The sequence below is a fragment of the Triticum urartu genome, chromosome 7A (genome assembly GCF_056163025.1).
Source record: "Triticum urartu cultivar PI428250 chromosome 7A, HENAU_Tu73, whole genome shotgun sequence".
NCBI classification, from domain to species: domain Eukaryota; kingdom Viridiplantae; phylum Streptophyta; class Magnoliopsida; order Poales; family Poaceae; genus Triticum; species Triticum urartu.
The window spans coordinates 479,595,462-479,610,665 of NC_141879.1; the positions used below are offsets into that span (position 1 = coordinate 479,595,462).

At 58.4% G+C, this 15,204-nt stretch overlaps 1 protein-coding gene across 1 annotated transcript; it reads right to left on the reverse strand.

The window, feature by feature from the left end:
• Positions 1 to 7,999: 7,999 nt before the first annotated feature.
• Positions 8,000 to 8,575, reverse strand: LOC147960045 (uncharacterized). Its single transcript, XM_087536396.1, has one exon. It carries the CDS (start codon positions 8,573 to 8,575, stop codon positions 8,000 to 8,002), a length of 576 nt encoding a protein of 191 aa, XP_087392522.1.
• Positions 8,576 to 15,204: the final 6,629 nt, after the last annotated feature.

Below are 15,204 nucleotides of genomic sequence, written 5' to 3' on the forward strand. Positions count from 1 at the left end.
ATACGCTAGCGGCAGGTCCTGGAGCACGTGCACGGCCCCATGCTCACCACGCTCCGGGAGAGAGCCAACACAGCCTTGGGCAACATCTGCGAGGTGGCTGTTGGCGAGCCGCACACAATCAACTATGCCGGCAACCTTCAGTTCTTCACCGCCGTGGTGACACAGCTGGAGGCGCGGTTGGTCAGGGCCGACAGGTTGGTGGAGGAGAGGAGCCGCGCCCTGCTCGGGCGCGCCTTTTCCTGTGTCTTCAGCCATCTCCGGAACATGGATCCCCACTTCGACTTTGACGCCGCTATCGCCCCAGTCCCCCAGGCCGTCCGAGACGACCTGGTGCACTGGGTGGAAGACAACGTGGACGCTCTTGTCAGGGCCTTCGCTTCGTACGACGACGACATGATCGTGGCTGCTGACGAGGGCGGTGTGGTGAATGGCCCTGACGCCGCCGGTGGCGATGCAGACAACGATGGCGAATTCAGCGACGCCAGCAATGGTTCGGGAGGTGCTCCTGAGGACGCATTGGGGGATTTTTCCGACTGAGTATGTATCGCTCCTGTTTTTCTTTTTACCCTGCATGAATAGAACTCAGGTTTTTGGCCTGATGGCTGTGAGAGCATTTTGGGAGGGGGAGCCCCTCATGTAAAACCTGTGTCCATCGTATTAGTAGTTGTTACATTGCGCGAGCGCCCACACCTGGTAGTTGGCTGGTTTACCTTTGTTTTGTTCAGGCCCCAAGGCAGCCTGCGGGAGGACGTGATGCCTTGGGTGTTCTCTAGTTGAATCCGTAGGATGTGAGAGTGTCACTGGCGGGGAGCTTCACAGGCGTTGGCCTTCTTCACAGGCTCCGGGCCTTTTCCCAAATGCGATTGCTTCACAGGAGGTCGCCCTCTTCACAGGCTCTGGGCCTTTTCCTAAATGCGACAGCTTCACAGGCAGTCGCCTTCTTCACAGGCTCTGGGCCTTCTCCTAAACGCGACAGCTTCACAGGCAGTCGCCTTCTTCACAGGCTCTGGGCCTTCTCCTAAACACGACAGCTTCACAGGCAGTCGCCTTCTTCACAGGCTCTGGGCCTTCTCCTAAACGCGACAGCTTCACAGGCAGTCGCCTTCTTCACAGGCTCTGGGCCTTCTCCTAAACGCGACAGCTTCACAGGCAGTCGCCTTCTTCACAGGCTCCGGGCCTTCTCCTAAACGCGACAGCTTCACAGGTAGTGGAAAATCCTCCCGAGGGGGAGCGACAGCGGCAGTCTGGGTTGCGCACGAGCTAGGCCTGACCCGACTCGCGAGGGGCCCGCGAGGGGAGGCAGCTGTGGTGAAGCGGTAACCAGAACGCAAGAAATGGCTCGGACGAGACTAAGCACCCCTTCCCCAAACACATGCAAATCTCAAATTCGAATCCAACTTAAATCCAGTGGGGGAAAAGTTACAACCAAAGGAAAAAGCAATGAAAGTAGACAAAAGGCCGCGTCCGGCACCTAATCTAGTCTTGGACGTCTTCTCACCAGCGTGGAGCTAAGTGCTGTCCACTAGGCGTGGGAGGGAGCCCCAGGGCCTGAGGCCGGCACCCCTAAGACTCTGGGGCGTGTACAGCCCCACTCATTATTACGTGAGAGTGTCACGGGGCGGCGAGCTTCACAGGCACTGGGCCTTCTTCACAGGTACTGGCCTTGCTTCATATCGCCAGACGAGGGCCCCGCCTTGCGCCACACTCTAGTGCCACCAACGACGACCGGAAACCAGGACGCCGCCGATGGGGTAGAGCGGTCGCCAGCGGTTCCCCCGACGACCATGGGTCCTCCGCCAGGGGCAGGCCCTTAGGCACCTCCCCAGCGGAGGGCCTACCTCCTGAGAACGCCTTGCTCCGAGCGCCGCGGTGGTGATGTCGGATCTCTGCCCCTCTCCTGCAGCCCCCTGCGCCCTCCTCCCGAGGGTAGGAGACTGTGGGAGTGGGGCAGCTGCTCGCTGTGGCGACCTGCACCTCCTGCGATCCATGATTAGCATACGTCTGCTCCTGAGGAATTAGCGGTACCCAATAATCGTCGCCTCCAGCATGGCCGGTGGAGCCGTCCCGGGGCTCCTGGAAGAGCTCAGCTTCTGGTGTCTCGTCCCCCCAACTCGGGCTGAGGAGCGAGCCTTGTTCGCCCTCGTGAGTGTGCCCTTGGTCCATCATGTGGGGCACGTATTCTTCTGGCGCCGTCATCCCGAAGGCTACGCCGTAGTGCTCTGTGTGCCATGCAGCTCTGCTTGACGTGCCCACCGTGGGGTGGTAGCGCGGCTGCCCGCTGGGGCCGTGGGCCGCGCCAAGTCCCTCTCCTTTGCGTGCCGGGGGCGGGGGTAGCGCCACCGCCGGTCCGGCGCCGACAGCTTCACTGGCGTTGGAGTAGCCTTGGGGCCAGCAGGCGCGCGCGGGGCCCCCGCGCGTGCCGCCTAGGGCTTGAGACGGGAGCTGGATGCAGAAGGGATGAGCCCCCGAGGCGGCAAAGCCCAGGAGCTGGGCGACCCGCTCTAGCATCACGCCGCGGCCGCCTTCCAGCAGCCTACACTGCAGCTCTCGGGCCACCGTGAGCGCGGCCCTCGAGTTCGCCTGCTCCCGGCGGGTGTACGGTGTCATGGTCGCGGCGTGATTGGAGGCCCTTGCTGCTAACCGCGCTTGCCGCGGTGTGAGGGTCGTTGAAGCCTGTCCGCGCTGCCCGCGGCCCACAGCACCCTGCGGACCACGGGCTGCCTGGGGCGCAGGGTCGCCCAGGGCGAGCGGCTCTACGCGGGCGGGCCACGCCGCCCATGGATATGGGTTGCCCGGCTGGTCGCCGGACATGGTGATGACGACGCGACGGGGTACGAAGTGGTAGAAGGGTGGACTCCGGCGCACCCCTACCTGGCGCACCAAATTTCGGATTTCGGGTTCCGGCAGACCCTTGAATTTCGAACTCTGGGGTGCGCGCGGAGACTTCGCCCTCTACCTCTCCATCTCGCAAGGATCTAAACTACTGAAAGAACAACACAAGAGACACAACGTTTATACTAGTTCGGGCCACCATTGTGGTGTAATACCCTACTCTAGTTTGTGGTGTGGTGGATTGCCTCTTGGGCTGATGATGATGAACAATACAAGGAAGAACAGCCTCGCGAGGGTCTGCTCTTGGCTGGGGCGATGAACTGCTAGGAGGAGTTCAGCCGCCCTTCTCTCTCTCCCTCTTACTGATTCCTTGCTTGCCGAGGTCCTAGATTGCCTGATTGCTCGGCCTAGATTCCCCTCTCCCTACCCTGGGGGCGGCTAGTCCTATTTATAGGCAAAGGCCCTGGGCCTCTTCCCAAATATTGAGCGGGAAGGGCGCCAACAGTTGGCCATTTTGAAGGGGAACATCTGGTACACTTATCCTGACTAAAGTTGGTCCTCGCCTGCTAAAGGCTCTGTGGTGACGCCGTCCTGGGCTCCACGATGACCTCCTTCCCACCGTTGGACTGTTCTTGGTCTCGTTGCACCGAAATGGATGCGTTTGCTTGATCCTCTCGCCTGCGCTTGCCCCCTTTGCACCAAAGAGGAAAGGAGGACACTGCGCGGGCTGGCGCCCGCCTGGCGCCTTGGTCGTCATGGCCTGCGTCATGGACACTCGTGAGGTACCCCGCTTTGATCTCTCCGCCTCCTCGTAAGCCAGCCTGATGAGGCCGCGCCTGAGGAAGTTCCGCGTCGTCCGCCCCACGAGGCTTGGCCCCTCGCGAGGGTCTTGGGTCTTGTGTTGATGAAGATGGGCCGTGCTGGGCCCCAATTGAGCCACGCCGCAGGCCGCAGGCAGGCAAGTCTGGGGACCCCCGTTCCCAGAACGCCGACAGGTACGCTGTCATAGGTGCAAACCTCGACAGCAAATAGGAAGGCGAGCTCGTCGATTTCCTCCATGAGAATCGGGACATCTTCGCATGGTCCCCTAAAGACATGCCAGGTGTACCGACGGAATTCGCCGAGCACAAGTTACATGTCCGATCTGATGTGAAGCCCTTCAGGCAGCCCTTGCGCCGCCTATCAGAAGAGAAGAGAAGAATCGTCGGAGAAGAGATAGCCCGACTCCTAGCAGCCGGCTTCATTATGGAAGTATTCTTTCCAGAATGGCTAGCTAACCCGGTCCTGGTGCTGAAGAAGAACAAGCAGTGGCGGATGTGTATTAACTACACAAGCCTCAAGAAAGCTTGCCCCAAGGACCCATTTGCTCTGCCGAGAATTGATTAGGTGATAGACTCCACAGCCGGATGCGAGCTGTTGAGCTTCTTAGATGCATATTCACGATATCACCAGATCAAGCTGAACCCGGCTGACAGACTGAAGACCGCCTTCATCACGCCGTTTGGAGCCTTCTGCTACCCGACCATGACGTTTGGCTTGAGGAATGCCGACACCACCTTTCACGTTGCATGCAGAAGTGCCTCCTCAAGCAACTCGGCAGAAACACCCACGTTTACGTGGACGATGTGGTGGTGAAGACGGAAAAGCGTGGAACATTGCTGGAAGACCTCAAGGAGACCTTTGAGAACTTGCGCCGATTCCAGATCAAGCTCAACCCTGAGAAGTGCGTCTTCGGAGTACCAGCCGACCAGCTCCTTGGCTTCCTGGTCTCTGAACGCGGCATAGAGTGCAACCGTGTAAAGATCAAGTCCATTGAGAGGATGGAGGTACCCAGCCGACTGCTAGATGTGCAAAAGTTCACTGGCTGCTTGGCGTCCATCAGCCGATTCATCAGTCGGCTGGGCGAGAAAGCTCTCCCCTTATACCAGCTCATGAAGAAGACCACTTTTTTCGAGTGGAACCACAAGGCGGACGAAGCTTTTCTCTAGTTGAAGAAGATGTTGAGTACTCCACCCGTGCTGGCGGCTCCGACTCCTAAGGAGCCCATGCTCCTGTACATCACCGCCACCAGCCGGGTAGTCAGCACAGTCATTGTAGTGGAACGCAAGGAGGAAGGCAAGGCACTACCTGTCCAGAGACCGGTATATTACCTGAGCGAAGTACTGTCGACCTCCAAGCAGAACTACCCCCACTACCAGAAGATGTGCTATGGCATGCACTTTGCCGCCAAGAAGTTGAAGCCTTACTTTCAAGAGCATCCAATCACTGTGGTCTGCACAGCCCCACTAGCCGAGATCATTGGAAGCCGAGATGCTTCTGGCCGAGTGGCCAAATGGGCCATAGAGCTGGCTCCCTACACCATCTACTACCAGCCCCGCACCGCCATCAAGTCGCAAGCACTGGCCGACTTCCTCGTCGACTGGGCCGAGACCCAGTACCTGCCGCCAGCGCCCGACTCCACCCATTGGCGGATGCATTTCGATGGCTCCAAGATGCGCACCGGCTTGGGAGCCGGCATCATCCTCACTTCTCCTAAAGGCGACAAGCTCAAATATGCACTGCAGATCCATTTTGCCGCCTCCAACAACGTCGCCGAATACGAGGCGCTCATTCACGGGCTCCGGCTTGCCAAAGAACTTGGCATTCGCCGGATCCTGTGTTATGGCGACTCCGACTTGGTGGTCCAGCAGTCATCTGGCGACTGGGACGCCAAAGATGCAACATGGCGAGCTACCGCTTCCTTGTGCAGCAACTCAGTGGATATTTTGAGGGGTGCGAGTTCCTCCATGTGCCAAGAAACGACAACGACCAAGCAGACACCCTGGCACGAATCGGCTCCACCCGCCAAGCAATACCATCCGGCGTCGCCCTTCAGCGCCTCCTCAAGCCGTCTGTCAAGCCTTCACCAGAATTAGACTCCATCTTTGTGCCAGCTCCCCCCGAAGAAGTCGGATCCGACTCCAGAGCTCCAGCAGTTGGCACAAGAATTTTGGCAGATGGCTCCAAAAACGCCGCAGTCGAAGCCGGCCCGGGGACTTCAGAACCTGGCCCGGGGACTGCGGCGACCAGCCTGAAGACTCCAGAACTTGGCCCGGGGGCTGCACCAGTCGGCCCGGGGACTTCATCAATCCAGCAAGCGGTTGCAGACTCCAGCCCGCCGCCTCCCAGCCCAGCCGCCCTCGTCCAAGTCGCAGTTCTGGCAGTCGAAGAAATAGCAGCACCCTCATGGGCCCAGCCCATCCTCAAATTCCTGGTGAGCAAAGAGCTGCCTGCCGATGAGATCTTGGCTCGGCAAGTACAACGCCGAGCAGAATCCTACACCATAGTCAACAGAGAGCTGGTCAGGCGCAGCGTCACTTGTGTCTACCAGCGCTGCGTAGAGCCAGAGCAAGGCCAAGCAATTCTCAAAGACATCCATCAAGGCGAGTGTGGCCACCATGCGGCCTCAAGAGCACTCGTCGCCAAAGCCTTTCGACACTGTTTCTTCTGGCCGACTGCCCTGAAGAGGCCAAGGAATTGGTCCAAAAATGCAAGGGGTGCCAGAAGTTCCGCTCCAAGCCGCATCAGCCGGCTTCTGCACTCAAGACTATCCCCATCGCCTGGCCCTTTGCAGTTTGGGGCCTGGACATGGTGGGACCATTCAAGACGGCGCGAGGTGGCTTAACTCACTTACTTGTCACGGTGGACAAGTTCACCAAATGGATAGAAGCAAAGCCCATCAAGAAGTTGAATGGTCCGACTGCAGTGACTTTCATCTCCGACATCACGATTCGGTACGACATACCACACAGCATCATCACCGACAATGGCACAAATTTTGCCAAAGGCGCCTTGGCCCGTTACCCATCCGCAGTCAAACGGCCAGGTGGAGCGAGCAAACGGCCTCATCCTGTCTGGCATCAAGCCTCGACTGGTCGAATAGCTGGAGCGTTCAGCCGGCTGTTGGCTTGACGAGTTGCCAGCCGTCCTCTGGAGTCTGCGCACGACTCCAAACAAGTCAACCGGCTTCACGCCTTTCTTCCTCATCTACGGTGCTGAAGCCGTCATCCCAACGGACATAGAGTTCGACTCCCCGCGAGTCACCATGTACACCGAGGAGGAAGCAGAAGAAGCACGTCAAGACGGCGTCGATCTGCTGGAAGAGGGCCAGCTGTTGGCACTCAGCTGGTCCAGCATCTACCAGCAGAGCCTGCACCGATACTACAACAGGAAGGTCAGGCCGAGATCTTTCCAAGAGGGCGACCTTGTGCTCCGACTGATCCAGCGAACAGCCGGCCAGCACAAGCTGTCGGCACCTTGGGAAGGCCCCTTCATCATCAGCAAAGTGCTGGGCAACGACTCCTACTACCTGATCGATGCTCAGAAGCCCCGAGCACGCAAGAGGGACGACTCTGGCAAAGAGACGGAACGGCCAGGGAATGCAAATCTCCTCCGAAGATTTTACAGTTAAATGCAGTATGTACCACGCTACCCTTTGTATTAAAGTACCAAGACTTCGGGCCCCCCGAGAAGAGCTCGGGGACTGCCCTTTTTTGTTATCTATATGATAAGAATTATGCCTTCGAGTATGCTACTCTTTGTTATGCCACTTGGCACCGGGTTCGACTAGTCGGCCCGGGGACTTGCCGCTTTGCGCTATGAAATGCTTCCTGCAGCCGGACAAGTAGTTGTGGCGCCCAAACCGTCTCCTGTCAGAAGCCGCAGCTCGCAGAGCGACTGTTGGTGGGCCGGAGTAAGGAAGAATGGGCGTCCACATGAAAAATGGCTAAGGACTCAAAGCATAAACATAGCTTAAAGCCGGCTTCCAGCCTTCTTTCACAAACCGACTCTTGAGTAGTCGGCTTGCCGCCTTCTATCCGACTTTCTAAAAAACTCTAAAACGGCTAAGTACTTGCCTTCCCAAAAGTAGCCAAGCATTTGATCCAGCGGCAGTCCGCAGAGCGGCTGTCCGACTGGCAAGACGGCAACTAAGGGAAGGCGGAAAAGGAAAAAGCCAAAGGAGCAATGAGCAAGAAAAGATAGAATTCGGATAAATATTTACATAAAAAAGGCCCTTGGCTGAATCTTCGAGCAGAAGTTCAAAATACACCCCGCAGGTGGAATTGTGCAAATTAACAAATTCATTCAAAGACTACTAAAGCAGATAAAACAAAGATAAGGCGGCAGCCTAGGAAGCGGCAGACGGATTCGGAGGGTCAGAGGAGGCGGCGGTGTCAGGCGTTGGGGCAGCCGGTTGGGCAGTCTCGGCTTGATCGCCTCCGGCGGCAGCTGGCTCGGTCGCGTGCGGCTCGTTGCTGGAGGCGCGGTTGAGCTGAGGCTGGCCGTCCGCTCTGTCTTCTGGCGCCTCCGTCTCGCCTCCATCCTCCGCCTTGCCTTCCTCCTCGACGCTGGAGCCAATCACCTCCGCCGAGTCCTCGCCATAGTCTGGGTTCATCCCAAACCACTCCGGCGGTGCCTCCTCGCTGTCTTCAACCCGCTCGGGAACGAAGATGCTGGTGTCGGTGTACTCTGCGATCGCCACAGCACGCTTGACGAGGGCGTCTTCCGCGGCTACCAGCTCCGGCTGGGCCTCTGACCGGAGTGTGGCCAGCCGGTCCAGGTCCAGCCCTGGATACCACGCCTTGACGAATTCCAAGGCTCGGCGCGCTCCGGCCCGGGCCGAGGAACCCTTCCAGGCCTCAAGACGGCCAGCCGTGACCTCCAGCCAGTCGGCAGTCCGACTGGGGGTGCGCGGAGCCTGCATGTCTGGCCACAGGGCAGCGATCGCCTGGGCGCCGACACGTTGAAGCCAGCGCAACATCCGGTGGGCAGGCTGCAGACGAGCCTCAATGCTCAGAATCTGCTCGTCAAGGGTCCGGAGGGCGTCGGCGGCGACCTCCGCGCCTTCTGCCCTCCGCTTCTCGCGATCAGCCTCGATGGCTTGATTGGCGGCCTGCGCGTGGCTGGGGAAGAAGTCTACCGAGGCGAAAAGAATGAAGAACAAGTCAAAAAAACCAGGAGTCGGCCCGACCTATAGTCGGCAACTCAAAGAAGAAAAGTAAAGAAGCTCACCGTCGACGATGTCCTCGATCTCGTGGAAGCCGGAGGCCAGCAATGCCTCATTGTCAGTCCAGGAGGAGCGCTCGCTTGCGAACTCGGCCAGGAGGGCAGTCTCCTTCTCTTCCGCCTCCTCCTGCGCCTTCTTAAGCAGCTCCTTCTGCTCCGCCAGCTGTGCAGCCAGCAGGTCGCGCTCTGCGGCGAGCTTGCTGCACTCCTCCCCCTTAGCATGCAAGGCGGTGTTGGCTTCGCCCAGCTGCTGCTGAAGAGTGGTGTTGGCCTCTAAAGAAAAAGAAGAAAGAGGACGTTAAGTCGTCAAGCAAAAGAGGGTCGCCAGGAAGATCCGGCCCAACTGCTCAGCAGTCGGCCCGAATCTCGGGGACTACAGCCCGCGGGTGTGCCAGCGCGCCACCACGAAGAAGAAAGAGGACTCACTCTGGCTCTCCGACAAGTCGGCAGTCCGCTTGCCCAGCTCTTCGACGTTGCGGTTGAAGGCGGTGACGCGGAGGTTGTGATAATCCTGTGATAAGTATTTTAAACAAAAGTAAGTACTTGGAACTCGCCAAATGGAGTTCCGAGCTGCCTGCTCAGCAGCCGGCCCGAAACTCGGGGACTACACCCAGTGGGTGCGCTGGCGCGCCCCCACAGAGAAGAACAATAAAACAAAGACAAAAGAGAAAGCATACTCGGACGGCTGCCCACGACGCCAGATGCACCTTGGTGCAGTTCTGGATGGCATCGCCCTCGGCTCGCAGCTTCGTCTGGACATCCAGAAGCGCCTGGTTCAGCGGGCCCGTGCCGCCTCCTCGCACCCACCCAATGGGCGCGGCGCTCGTCGCTTCGGCGTGAGGGATCGCCGAGCTGGTGGTGCCGGTCTCCAAGGGGCGTGGCGCCGAAGTCGCCTTCTCAGGGCGGCGGCGCACTGGCGAGCTGACTTGAAGGAGTAGCTTCGCCACGGCCTCGTCTTCAGTCGGCGGCACCGGTGGGTCCACCGGCTGTTTGCCTTGCACGCTCCCAGACGGCGGCGGAGGCGGCGGTGGCGGCACATCTGCGTCCGGCATGGAGGCCTCGCCGCCCTCCCTCTCCATGATGGGGTTCTCGCCGCCGGCTTACCCAGTCTGCCCCGTGAACTCCGGAGGCGATGGCGCAGAGTTCAACGGGATGATGAACACCGCCGATTGGCGGTGCGCGCCCTCCTCAGCTTGCCGCCTTGCCGTGACGGCGGCCTCGGCCTCCTCCAGTTTTTTCTGGGCGGAGGCCTCCGCCTTCTCGGCCCCCGCCTTCTCCAGGCGGGTGGCCTCTTCCTCCTCGCGCTTCTCCTGCGCGTTCCGCTCCGTCGCCTCCTGGAGGTCGGCGGCGAGGTCAATTCGCCGAGTGGTGGCAGATGTCTCCGCCGACCCCATGACGGAGGCGGCGGCAACCCTCTCAAGAGTGAGGGGAGCCCTGAAGCGGGGGAAGCATGGAAATGACTTAGACAAGACCAACAAAGAGAAAATAAAGACAAGAGGCGGAGGCTCTTACGCAGAGACCAGCAGCGGCTTCTTCACTTCCCTACGGAAGTGGTTGGCTTTCGCGGCCACCTCTTCACGCTTGGTCGCAGCGGCCGCTCCCTTGAACTTCTTTGACCGGCCACCAAGCGTACTCGGCCGGGCCCGGCGCTTCTTCGCACCGCCTTGACCATCCAAGACGGCGGAGGAACTCGCGCTTGGCTGGCCAACCTTTGGCTGGTGGCGCGGGGCGACTTCCCCCTCGGCGTCGTCATCAGGCCAGTCGGCAAAGGTGGCCGAAGGCTTGAAGCCGCCTGCCTCTCCTCCTCCTCCTCCTTCGGCGTCGGCCCCCATCGCTGCCGCCCCCAAGTCAGGGTCGTCGATGTCGCTCTCCGCTCGGTCAGGGACGAACTGATGGGCCGGTCCCGTGGTGCCGGCCGAAGGCTGGACGAGGGGGTTCTCATGCAAAAGTTAAAAAGGTCAGACTGGACAAGTCGGATTCGGCTGCAAAAGAAACAGAAGAAGAAGAGAGACGACTTACAACAGGTGGGGGGTTGGCGCGTGAGTACGACTCCTTGCCGAACCGCCAATCCGCCATGAGACCATAGTTCACGATGTAGTTCACCGTGTCTGCCACCTCCGCGTGGGGCATGTCCTTAGAGCACATCCGACTCAGGTCCCGGTGGCCGCTCATCTGGCAGATCAGGTGAGGTCGGCCTTGGAGTGGGAGGACTCGGCGCGCCATGAAGGCGGCCAGCAAGTCGGCCCCGGTCAAGCCCTCTGACTGCGTCAGCACTCGGAGTCGCACGACGGTGGCGGCGCCAGCAGGAGACAGCGTCCTGGCTCGGTGGGACCAGCTGGGGAGCCTTCCAGCCGGCGCGCCGGCTTCGTAAGCCGGCAGATTGACCCAGTCACCTTCTGGGGCGACGTTCTTCACATAAAAGTAGGACCGCTGCCACATCTTCACCGACTTAATTAGGGCGATGGTGGGAAACGGATTGTCGGCCCCCGATCTCCGCATCGCGATGAATGCACCGCACTGGGCTGGCACGCCGGCGACGTGCGTGCCGAGCTTGGACTGGAAGAACTCCCCCCATAGCTCGATGGTGGGGAGAACGCCGAGGAAGCCTTCGCATAGGGTGGCGAAGGCAGCCAGCAACACCACCGTGTTCGGAGTAAGGTGGTGCGGCAGGAGCCCGTGAAACTCCAAGAAGGAGCGGAAGAAACCGCTCGCTGGCCGCCCCAGGCCGCGCATAAGATGCGAGCGGAATATGAACCGCTCGCCCTCCTCCGGCGCCGGCGACACTTCCCCCGCCGGCGTGGAGCGGGCCCGCACTAGGCCCTCGCCGGGGAGCCGACGCGTCTTGCGAAGGAAATCGATGTGGTCGTCGTCAACCTCGGAGCCGTCCCACACGCCGGAGCGCACGACAGGAGGCGCGACGGCGGAGGAAGAGCTTATCACTGCGGTCGTGGCGTGGTTCGACGCAGCGGCGGCGAGAGGAAGAAGAAGCAAGAGGGAGCGAAAGGGAGTAGGGAGAGTGGGCGCGTGTGCTTCACTGCCCCCTCCCCCCGCCTACTTATAGGCTCGTGGGCTGAGAAGCCGATGGGGCGGTCGTGGGATTAACTACGCCCAGGACCCCACGACCCCCACGATTTACCACACGAAGTTACTGCGTGCAGTTATGACGTGGGAACCCCAACCGTCCGCATGGCCACAACGGATCCGTTCGCATGCCGAGGCGCGGTAGTGGCGGGCCCCGCCTGTAGGCCTGTCCCGTCGCGCGCATGGGTGGGCAGACTGGCCCCGCCACGTGGTGCGTCGCGACGGGTCCGCAACGGGCGGCAGCCTGGAAGCTTAACAGGCACGCCGCCTGGATCCCGTTACGACGTTCAAACTCTTTGAGGGCAAGTCGGCTTTCTGCGAGTCCGGCTCGAGCTAGTCGGCCTGAAGGAAGACGGCGAGCAAGGCCCAGATTCAACCACCAGAGGGAAGAAACTTTTGAGGCTCCTCGACATGTTGCCCTCGGTGCCTCACCAGCTTCGGGGACTACAGTCGGAGTAATGGGCCACGGGTAGGCTAACCCGAGCCCTAAACCTTTCAAGACATCGGGCGAGCTGCGCCCCTCAAGACCCCAGGACAAAGAGCCGCCTTCTGAGAGTCGGCAGCAAGGCCGCCGACTACCCACTCGCGGCCGAGTCCCGGGGACGACTTTGAGATGAGCCGACTCTTTAACTGGCGACTTCCAGAGAAGCCGGCTATGGGTAGTCGGCCCGCAACTCCAACCACCCCATGCCCTCGTAAGGAGGGACGGGACGGGGAGTGGCCACAGTAAGGTCCACTCCGCCCCCTTTTCCAAGGGCAGGCATGGCCATAGTGCGCCGAACCGACGGAGATCTCTGTCCGGCGCAGCACTGTTGCCATGCAAGCCTTGACATCAGCCCCAGTGGGCGGAACCCTGTACCCACGATGGCCTGTCTATACGACCCAAAGACGGCGGGTCCCACCAGTCAGCGGGAGTCCAGAAGACGGCAAGAGTGCCACCAGTCGGACCCGGTGGGAGTCGGCCCCCAGGAGTCGGCCAGCCCCTCCCACGGGCCCCGCACGCCATTAACCAGACAAGATGAGGAATGGCAACAGTGATCGCCCGTCATGCGGCGGTACTGTTGCCACGACCCCACGACCAAGCCTGCGTCATTAGAAGCACGACTACAGTAATCTGTAGCCGGCAAGACCCGCCTGCGGCGGACACGGCCTGTCGGCCCCATACCGAGCCAGTCGGAGGGGCCCACCAGTCGGCGGGCCCCAGCAGTCGGCGGAGAAGACGGCGCCAGAGAGACAGACGGCTGGGACCCGCGCCCAGCCGGATTACCATTGTACCCCCGGGGGATAGGCCTATATAAACCCCCCGGGGCGCCCATGCGAAGGGGTTCGAATCCATTAGCACTAGACTAGATCATATAGGAAGGAGAGAGCTAGCCTTGCCTTCTCCTACCTCCGGGAAACAGCTCAAGGAGCAACCTTGTACACACTTTGCCATAGTGATCATGCGGAGACCCTGCAGAGCAGCAGTAGGGGTGTTATCTCCACGGAGAGCCCCGAAGCTGGGTAAGATTCACCGGCGTGCATGTCTTCGCCTTATCCCGTTTCCAGGCACCGGCGATGTTCTACTTGCCCCCACCATGATAAGCCATCCCTTGGCATATGTCGCACCCAACCCCCGACATTCTCCTTGTTGTACAAGTTGACATGACACATCAAAGCAGTGCACTCGATTTTCTCCACTATTTAGCAGATCAGTGTGCAAACCTCAATCACCAAGATGACAGGTAGGGCCAGAAGTTATTTTAATCAGAAAAAATGCTTGGAGATGGCCTCTTGGCATGGAGGCGACTCCAATGATTTTATGCTTAGAGGCATGGTCTGTAGTGTATGGCACCGACTTCTAATGCTTTAGAGGCAGCATCCCTAACATACACGGTACCCTAGGCAATGTTACTCCTCCTCCATAGCGGGTGGTATAAGGGCATCCACAATGTATGCCAAATTGGTGGTGCCAAATCCTAAAATAGCTTTTGGCATCGGTTTGATCCATTATGGAGGGTGGTGCTAAATTGAAGAAAGTGGGAACTGATGCTTCTATGTTAGCCAATGTCAAATTAGCCCAAGGCAAAATTTGGTGCCGATGCCACATCCCGTTTAATACATGAATTTGGCAGCATCACACTGTGGATGCTCTAACCGGCCCTAAAAATGGAGAGTAACTTTACACTAGTAACATAGTACTACACGCTATCGTAGACTATGTTACTACCTCCTGTACACATGAAACTTCCAAGCGAGCGTTCGGGTTGCGCTTGGATGACCCACAAGTATAGGGGATCAATAAGTAAGAGTTTCATGGTGAAGTGTCATGTAGTTGACATTCACATAACACCACTATGGGAATCACAACATATACATCATCGCAATATCGAACGAATACCAAATTCACATGATTACTTATGCCAAGATTCCACCCATGTCCTCAAGAACAAAAGCAACTACTCACAAATCATATTCATGTTCAAGATCAGAGGGGTATTGAATGACATAATGGATCAGAACATATAATCTTCCACCAAATAAACCAACTAGCATCAACTACAAGATGTAATCGACACTACTAGCAACCCACAGGTACCAATATGAGGTTTCATACAAAGATTGAATACAAGAGATGAACTAGGGTTTGAGATGAGATTGTGCTGATGAAGATGTTGATGAAGATTGGTCCTCCCACGATGAGAGGGTTGTTGGTGATGACGATGACTTTGATTTCCCAGTGTCCCAGGTGGAATCGCTCCGCTGGAGAACAAAAGTGTTCCTGCCCAAGTTCCGCTTCAAGACGGCGGCGCTCTGTCATGAAATTCTTCTCCTTATTTTTTCTAGGGCAAATGGGCTTATATACCAGAAGATGGGCACCAGAGGATGGTTAGGGGCCCCACAATACACCAGGGCGGGCACCTGGGTGTCCCCCTCTGGTACTTCTTTGCTCCAGTATTTTTTATTTATTCCAAAATAATTCTTCGTAAAATTTCAGCTCATTTGGAGATGTGCATAATAGGTATCTCCGACATAGCTTTTTTAGGTCCAGAATTCCAGCTGCCGACAATCTCTCTCTTCATGTATATCTTGCATACTAAGAGACAAAAGGCATTAGAATTGCTCTACAAAGTATTATATTGATTAAAAAAGCTATAAATAACAGTAGTAATACATGATGCAAAATGGACGTATCACGCTTGGCTCTTCGCCTCTTCGGGAAGTCGAATAATGATGGTACTACTACAGTATGCTTCTAGCCATCTG

Coding starts and splice junctions, on each gene's coding strand:
- LOC147960045 (XM_087536396.1), bottom strand. CDS start 8,575: ATGCAGGCTCCGCGCACCCCCAGTCGGACTGCCGACTGGCTGGAGGTC.